Source organism: Myiozetetes cayanensis, unplaced genomic scaffold (assembly GCF_022539395.1).
Source record: "Myiozetetes cayanensis isolate MyiCay16 unplaced genomic scaffold, myiCay2020 scf10, whole genome shotgun sequence".
Lineage (NCBI taxonomy): Eukaryota > Metazoa > Chordata > Aves > Passeriformes > Tyrannidae > Myiozetetes > Myiozetetes cayanensis.
The window spans coordinates 8,316,385-8,325,501 of NW_026086605.1; the positions used below are offsets into that span (position 1 = coordinate 8,316,385).

General features: G+C 41.5%; 1 protein-coding gene across 2 annotated transcripts in view; it reads left to right on the top strand.

Moving 5' to 3' along the window:
- CCDC186 (coiled-coil domain containing 186) overlaps window positions 1–8,866 on the top strand; it is a 35,754-nt gene extending 26,888 nt beyond the window's left edge. For both annotated transcript variants that reach the window (XM_050338880.1, XM_050338871.1), the window contains exons 12-16: window positions 487–676; window positions 1,745–1,825; window positions 2,848–3,058; window positions 4,125–4,344; window positions 4,991–8,866. In XM_050338880.1, coding sequence (XP_050194837.1) covers window positions 487–676; window positions 1,745–1,825; window positions 2,848–3,058; window positions 4,125–4,344; window positions 4,991–5,074 — 786 coding nt within the window. In that variant the 3' untranslated portion in view covers window positions 5,075–8,866. The remainder of the gene's footprint in view (window positions 1–486; window positions 677–1,744; window positions 1,826–2,847; window positions 3,059–4,124; window positions 4,345–4,990) is intronic.
- The last annotated feature ends 251 nt before the right edge of the window (window positions 8,867–9,117 follow it).

Here is a 9,117-nt window from a genome sequence, read left to right on the forward strand (position 1 = left end):
TGGTAGAATAGTGGCAGTGGGATATGAACACCTCGTGTTCCTGAGGGAAGAGAAATCCTGAGGCACACTGCACTGGAATGAGGAGGTGTTACTGTGTTGCTCTTTCTGTCTTTCTGGGAGTAGAGAGTGGTTCTCTGTGCAGCTGTCATTGAAACAAGCAAAAGGTTGTAATGTTCCTGTGAAATTTATCACAGTAAACTTTCTCAGGTCCTGTTTGTAGTATGAGATAAATGTAATCATTAATAAACTCAGTGTGTTATGGACTGTACTGTACAGCTCTGCAAGGCTTTGTACTTTATCATCCAGATGTTTTAGAGATAGTTCAGGAATCTTACTGTTCATCTGCAGGGCTAGTGTTCAGCCTAAATAATAAATGTAAAATGTGAAAGATTCTGAGGTGAAAAGTGCAGTTGGAGCTGTTGAGCATACAGTATGGTTAGGCTGGAATGTTTTTGTAGATGACTGGAAATAAAATCCCAATTTCAGGCCACCAAGTTACAGAAGGAGGAGGATCAGCGGAAGCTGGAGGTTGAGACGCTGCAGGCCCAGCTGGCGTCAGCACAGGAGGAACGAGCAGCACTGAAGACCCAGGTGGATGAACTCAAGGATGACCTGGCTACCCAGAAGCGCAAGCACGCAGCAAACCTGAAAGACCTCACAAAACAACTTCAGCTAGGTGGAAATTGTTTTCAGTTATGAGTCAGCCCCCTCTGTAAATCCCTTCAGTGTCTGGTAGAGAGCTGTCTGTGTATGTGTCCACTGCTTGAGTGTCACCCTTCAAGCTGTCCCTGTCCCTAAGGAGAGTGAGTGAACAAGTTAGATCTTGTGGAAGCTGCAGTTACAGACCTTTGTGTCAATTTTTCATCTTAACTCTTGAACTGGGCTTAGACCTGAAATGAAAGATTTGTTTCAAAAGAGGTTGGTCTTTGTTGTGGTGTATGTGACTGCTGAAATGTCACTGCGGGTGTATGTGGATCCCGGTCTGTGTAGGAGTATACTCAAAAGTTGCTAGAAGTTTCCTAGTTGCTGTGTCAGGATTTGCTGGTGACAGTTATTTTTTTAGTACATTAGAACACTTCAGTCTTTAAAAGCTGGATATGGAGGGACTGTTGACTAACGTTTTCTACAAATAGAAGCCATCAGATACCCACTAATACGTATGTTCTTTGTGCAAATAGATTTGAAGATAATCAAATCTGTTTAAAGCGTGTTTTAAAGAAGACGTCCTGTTGGCACTGTGCAAGACAAGTTCCACGCCCCTTTTTTGTACATAAAAGAACAGCTGTGTGCTTTCCCTCTTGATCCCTACTGAGTGAGTGGTGCTTCTGGCATAAGTACTGCACTGGCTGGCCGTATTGATACAGTTAGGAGATGCTGGAACAGAGCTGCCATTCTTCCATTCAGGAGTTATTTACATGGCAGTCCTAATCAAAAGTAAAATCAAATTTAGTCTTACTGTTCCCAGTTAATCCTCTGTATGACATTACCCCTTTCAGCTGACAACTGCTGCGGTGTTTAGGGATTGTGATGGATGATACATTCATGTGCTTCATGGTCAGGGATGGAGAGAGATGGGGAGCTGTTTGGTTTTGGGTTGTGTTTTTACTTGCTACCATTATCTTTTGGTTTTCGAGCCATGTTAAATTAGTGCAGGTAGAAGATTAGAGTGTTTGTATGTTGTGTAACACTGTAATTTTTAGTTTTTAATCTGCTATTGGTAACCATCACTTTGTTACACTTTTAGCACGGAGGAAATTGGATCAGATTGAAAATGGTAATTATGACAAAGAAGTCAGCAGCATGGGGAGCCGTTCCAGTTCATCAGGTAATACAGCCCATACAGGGCTGCAGAAACACCCTTTTGATCTTAACGAGGCTGCCATGGTGTGCTGCCCTGAGCCTCCCTCTTTCTGTGGTTGTGCATATGCAGTGTGTGGGCAGCCTCCCATTAAAGCTGATAAAATAGCCTTTAAGCACCAAAATGCACTTTGGCTGACTGCAGCTGTAGGTGCTTATTAAGAGAGTAAAGTGTAATGTTTATGCATCTCGGTTCTTTTTAAATGCCTGTTTATTTTGTTGCTTTTATGTTTGGAGAAAGCTCAGAGCACTCCAGTTTGTACAGAGCCCTTTTACATGCTGCCAGAGGCAAAAAAAAGAAAAAAAGAGCAGTGGCTTCCAGCATTGTTTAATTACCATATTGACAGTTGCAACTGTGTAAATGATAAATCAATTAGCATCATTAGAGGCATCAGTGGGTTTGTGTAAAATTCATTACTTTGTATCTGGTTAGACTAAAGCAGTGATCTTCAGCACTGAAAATGACATCTGTTTCCTTCCTTTGAATCTTTGAGTTTAAGTGGGGTTCATTCTGTCAAAGTGTCCTGTAACGTCCCTGCATGAGAGAGACAAATGCTTAGAAAGAAGAACAGAAAGTAAAGAAAGTACTTCAAGCTTTAAAGGATCAGTGCTGTGAGGTGTTTATATGTAGGGTTTGTCACTCTGTCCAGTTTTCATGGTGTTGTAATTTTAGCAGACTCCAAAATGGAGATATTTAAAATCAGCTCAGTCTTGTAGCAAGTTAATGAATGTGAAGGTATTTAGGCAGGAAGAAGCATTACTGCAGGAAGCACCCTTAGCTAAAGGAAGTATGCCCATGTGAGGGGACCACACTGCTGTCTCAGCCTGTGGTGGTGTAAGGATTGCTTATAGAAAACCCCACTAACATACAGGGGAAACTACCATCCCAAAGAAAACATCCTAAGCTCCTGAAACAATGCTTGCATGTCACTGGTGGGGCACTTTACCTGGTGTAAATGCAAAAGGAGTTTGTACAAATACGTGTTTCAGGGTCCCTTAACGCGCGCAGCAGCAACGAGGATCGGTCACCTGAGAATACTGGATCGTCAGTGGCTGTGGATAGCTTCCCAGAGGTGGACAAGGCTGTCCTGGTTGAAAGAATACTGAGGCTACAGAAGGCACATGCTCGTAAGAATGAGAAGATGGAGTTTATGGAGGATCACATTAAACAACTGGTGGAGGAAATCAGGAAAAAAACAAAGTATGTTCTGTGTTCTGTTCATACAGTTTGTCAGTGTTGAGCTGAGGCAATAGATAAATAGTCTAGATTTTATGTCAGACAAGTAATTGTTTAAAGGAAAGTGTTCAAAATAATAAAAAGATTGCAGTGACAGTAGATTTCAAAGGTAGGATTAGTTCCTGGGGTTTTTTTCCTTATCTTTACCCAGCAGTTATAGTAATTGCCAAGTTTTTGATAATTATTACTATTACAAAATTTTTTGAGGAGGAATACACTGGTGCAAGTGTGTTTTTGGTAGCAAAATGGTCACCAGGTGGCTGATTTGAGGTGGACTGCTGCCACTGGCTAACAGATGAGTCCATTCTCTTCCTGTGCTTAAAAGAGTGCTGATTGTAAGTGTTTTGGAAGGAGAATCTGAATAACTCTAGATGGTAGCGTGACATATGTATCAAACAAATGATGTATCTGAGCCAAAGGTGGTCAGTAGTTAACATATGAGACAAGATTCCACTTAAATGGAAATCTTCTTACAGGATAATGTCTGGAACACCAGTCAGGAGGGGAAGCAGTGATGGCATATGCCTTCCTCTGGAAAGCGCACTTGCCTGTTAAGAATAGCCCTTGCTTAATGAGTCCATACATTTCTTCCCATCTGGTCCCATTTCACAGAACATGATCACAGCTTGGGAAGCCTCTTGAGAAGAGACTTTGTAATTTTTGCCTTATGTATAGAAAGCTTAAGATTCTCTGTCTGGAGTCTTTCAGTGAAGAAAAATAGAGACTTTTTTTTTTAAGTACTTTTTTTTTTCCAGTAGCTTTTCAGGATACTTCTAAATAAGAAAAACCTTGTGCATTGTAGTGCCTCACCTTAGCAGCATCTCCTCTATTGCTTTTGGTTTCCCAGGTTTTCCTCTGACTTTGAAATTGCAGCAGTAAATTTTTACTGTCTTTTCAGTAATATAGTACTGCTTGAAAATAAAACTACTCGTGTCGGGAATCTGAAGTTGCTTCAGAGTCTGACTTTTCACTGCCTTTCACAACAACATAATGCTGTGACGTTGTTGTTTTTATTCTTTTTATTCCCCAGAATTATTCAGAGTTACATTTTGCGGGAGGAAGCTGGAACACTGTCATCAGAGGCCTCTGACTTCAACAAAGTACACCTGAGCAGACGGGGTGGGATTATGGCATCTCTGTACACATCTCATCCCGCAGATAGCGGTCTCACTTTGGAACTCTCCTTAGAGATAAACAGGAAGCTACAGGCTGTGTTAGAAGATACATTACTGAAAAACATTACCCTGAAAGTGAGTACCTATGCCACTTCTGTCATTCTTGTGCTTCTGAGATGCTGCCTTCAGAGATGCATGGAGTTAAAAGGCTTTTCAGAAGTCAGCTCGTTGTGGTTAAGCAGAGAGTTATGTGACATGATCCATGCTGAACCTCTGCTCTGGGACCCTTGCAGTATGCTGCTCTGATGGCTTGCTGCTTGACATAAAGTCTGGCCTGCCTGTGCCTTCAGCAGGGCAGGCACTCTCTGTGCTGTGCCCCAGTGTACCAGGGTACCCTCCTCAGCTACTGGGGCAGCACCTCTGCTGCAAGGGAATGATGGCAGGCTGGAAAAAGGTGTGCAGCCTTCCAGCTGGACTGCAGTGTTCTGCAGAAGTTGGAGATCTCTTCCTGTAATTATAACTTCCCTTGAATGCTGTACTTTCTAGGCATCCCGTAGAATATCAGTAACTGCAGAAAAAGACTTACTGAGAGGTTTGTGTTCTTTTTTTTGAAGTGAGCTTGGTTTTCTCCAACTCTGTATAATCATTTGCATTTGTTCTTAATACTTGAAAGTATCAACCTGCTGACATAAACAGTAATTTCAACTTATTAGTGCATTTTGTGCTGATTGACTCCTTTTCCCTGTATAACATACCCTATCATTTTTTCCCCTCCTCAAAGGAAAACCTCCAAACTCTAGGAACAGAAATAGAACGGCTTATTAAACACAAGCATGAACTGGAACAGAGAATAAAGCAGACATAACTAAAACTTCTGTGGACTAACCAACATGAAGATGCAGAAAAGGCAGGTGCTACAGACCACTGGTTTTTTACACTTTGCCTGCCAGCACAAGCATCTGGTATTCTGCAAAAGAAGCCTTTGAACCCAGAGGCTTAGCTGTGTGAGAGAGCGACACAGGGTTTGGCATCACTGTGGTTCTGTCAACCCAGTTCCAGCCTGAGGAGCTGCTGAATTTCACTACACACTACATTTATCTAGAACTTTTATTTGAAAGGACATACAGATGCTTTGCAGTGCATACTGTGTTTTGAGTGGATTGCTGTGAGATTTTAATTTCTTCACTGTATCATTAATCATCCTCTCAATGATGGAGCTTGAAAAAAAATAAAGCCAATTATGTCTTAGTTGCTTTTGAACATATCCAGTGTTACTGAGCTTTAAGGGCTTTCAGACATTATTTCCTTTCTTGCATATTATTTCTGATCCTTAGGTTGATTAAGCATTTTTGACACACGCATGGAAAAATGCTTTGTCACAAAATTTTGGTTCTTAAGTGGTGGCCATGATATTGCGTATTTTCTGCTTTAGATTAACATTCAACTGCTCAGTTTCTTTATTCAAATGAAGTGAAACAACAGTAAAACTAAGGGATTAAGAAGCTTTTCTGATTTAGGTCTTGATTATGTGTAATTGAAACAAATGTCAGTTCAACCAGTCTTTTAAACCCTTGATCTTTAGGCATATGGATCTAAAGAAGTCTGATGCCAGGTAATTGGTTAATAAAGATTTCTGGGCTTCTGCTTAACTAGCAGCATTTAAGAAGTAGGAGTGTTAGTTGTCCATTGTTACGTAAGTACATGGAGATACAGTGATTGCATCTGTTTCAAAGACAAATGGAAGCTGACTAACTTTTCTTACTAGCTGTGGCTAGACCAGTCAATGAGAGTGGTGGTAAAAAAATAAGACTATATATTTAAATGGGATTTTAATCTATTATTGGACTGTGAAAGTGGCACAGAAATCTGTGCAACTCCTTGATTTTACTATTGTAAAGAATTAGTTGGTCAAAAATGGCACAAACTGAGGGCTGTTATTTAGTCCTTCAGCATCTGAGAGGGTGATGGAGGAAGAGTATCAAGGTGACAAAATTTGGGTTAGTCACAACATTGTGTTCACATTTTCATTCCAGGATAAGTAATATACAGGATCTAAAATATCTCTCTTGCAGCAGTAAATGCATAGTTTCTGTATCTCTTGCCTTTTGACCAAAATAAATAGATCAGATTACATTGTAAATATATACTTTAGGTTTTTATTAAATACTTGAACTTCCTATTGACATGAAAAAAGAGTCCCTGTACATTTACAATAGCACTGCTTTAGCTATTTTAATCAGAAGGGGGGGTTGTAAGAATCTGTCTTGCTGCAGGCACCTTTTGCATCCTACACTTGTGAATGACTTAGGGGTGTGTACTCCGTTTTCAGGTGCCACTGAGTTGCTTGAGCTTTGTAATGAAACAAATAGAGCAAAAGGGCCCGATCTGGTTTGAATAGTTTGGTTCAAGGCAGTGAGATTTCCTTATTCCTTTAAAGATAGGCATCTCTGAAAGTCCTTGCGGGATCAAGACCTGGTTTGTGGTCCAGAGAGCTTCAAAGAGTCTGGGATGTCGGGTCCTTTCAGTGTCAAAGGATCAGGTATCTCTTTAGAAAGGGACAGTGGGAACAAATTGTCTCAAACCTGACCGAGCATCATGTAGAAACTGCAAGCCTTTAATCTGGGTGGGTTTTTATACATCTATTTTTCTAATTCCTGAGAGCAATGGTTATCTGAAGTGTTAGGGAATTTGGACCAGTCCAGTCATGGGACTACCTCTCTGCTTTCCTGTTGTTTAAGTGATGTAAAAAGGAAAATACCTGGCTCTGCTGGAACGGATTTGTCACCAGCTTCCAGGAAGTGAACAGACAGTTGTTTGTGACTGAGCTAGACGGTCTGCCGAGAGAAAGTATTTTAGAACAATTTGCATGCTAAAACATAGCTTAGCTCTTGTATGTTTGTGTTTTCATGCTTTTAATGTACCAGATCTCCAGATATTTTCAGGCGTTCAGCTGAATGACTCCAGTATTTTAGATACCATGTTAATATTGTAATCATTTAATGTATGTTCTCCAGGTGTACAGTGTGAATGAAGGAGAGGTGTGGTGCAGATGGAATCAGTGCAATGATGTGGAAATTCTTATTTCTTTTTGGCATGGTTGTTTCTCCTTTTAAGTTATTTGAGAAGCCCAGTTAGCTGTCCTTCTGCCCTGCTGGAAATGCTGCTTCCTCTTTGTAGCACTAGTAACTTTTCAGACTTTTTTTTTTTTCCTTGGTCATGGAGACACACAAAGCAGAAAAAATACCACATTTTTTATTGTGCACGGTACTTTCATGGACCAAAGTTGTCATCCACACGTGTGACTTTAAATACATCTGTTAGAGATGGAAATGTCATTCTAGCTTGGCCGTGGCACAGTGGCAAATGACTCTCTAGTTAGCCCAGGATGTGGTGAATACCCGATGGGACCAGCCAGCAACTTGACTTGATGATGTTCCTCATTTCTGAGAGGCCGTGATGTATTAGCCATAAAGTATTGCTGGCAAGCCAGGTGCCATGTTTTCCATGGGGTTGCTTGTCAGGAGGGTGGTACTGTTGGTGCACACAAAGAGAACACTTTCTGTGGAAAAACATGTTCCCGTGGGGTGGTTCACACAGGTGAACACCAGCTGGTGCAGAGTGGCTGCAAGGCTTGGTTGCAATCACATTCCACTTACCTTTGTTTTGGAAACTTTACATTATGAACCTGAAACTGAAAACTTTCCTTGGGTTAAACTGAGTTTTAGAGATAAACTAATTATGAAGGCAGCCTGGAGCGTTTAGGTACCTACCTGTCACTGAAATTCAGGGTCCATTAGATGTGTGATTGCCACAGGCTGCTTTTGAAAATTCCAAGCTTGAAGCTAGTTTGTCTTACAGGCTCAAACATCTGTTTCTTAAATACTCAGGGTGCTCTTTAATTCGAACATCACACATGCAGATGTTGTTAGAGACCCTACAAGAAAGCTGCCTGTGCTTTTCTATCATTTGTAGAATCCAGCACTTTCACTGTCTGAAGCCAGACCCTCTGACCTGAAGAATACCATTTTATGCTATAGAAATCACTGGCTTTCTGCCACGTAGACTTGTGCAATATTTTTAATTATAGCATCCAGAAAAACGGAGATTGATTTCTTCCTCAGATTATTTTCTTGTTATCTTCACTTGTTGCTGGCAACACCTGCAGTATCTCTCATGGAATATTTTTCATTACAGCGGTTTGGTTCATAGCTAAAAACAAAAGAAACTGTATCTCTGGCTTCCAGTGCCTCGGGTGTCCGGATCTGGGAGGGGCTCAGAGAACAAGGCCTGTCAGAAAAGGGTCTTCACCCTTCCTGCCGTCAGCAGGAAGCGCTGTGACTGCATACCAGCAGTAGGTGGCACAAGGAATCAGGTGTACCATGTCTCACCTGTCCGTGGGCAGTTGGCTGCGGGGCAGGGGGAGCTGGGTGGTATTTAGAGCTTTTCCAAGATGGATGGGCGTTTCCTTCCTGTTTTTGTGTCCTAACTGAAACTATGTTGAATCTTCCAATATATGTATGTAAGTCATCCGAATATACACAGAATGTCTATTGGTTTAATTTTGTAGATACCTGTTTCTGTATAAAGTTTTTGAAGATATTGCTATACCTTATGTATATACTGTACTTTGAAATAATAAACATACGAATGTATGAAAGTCTGGTTTGGCTCTGTGGTTTGTTATTTACTGCTGCCTAACTCAGGGTTGTGCTGAGGGCTCTCAGTGAGGGCCCGTGGGGGGGGAGAGGGGGGACAGCGGGCACTCATCTTTAGGGAGTGGGAGCCTCCCCGTCCCACAGTGCAGAGGTGCCCTTGTGATGCTTGTAAACAAGTACTCTGGGCTAAAAGGAGCTGGATTAACAGCCGACTGTTCTTGCTGGCCCATCAAAAAGCCCCTTCTTGTTCCCC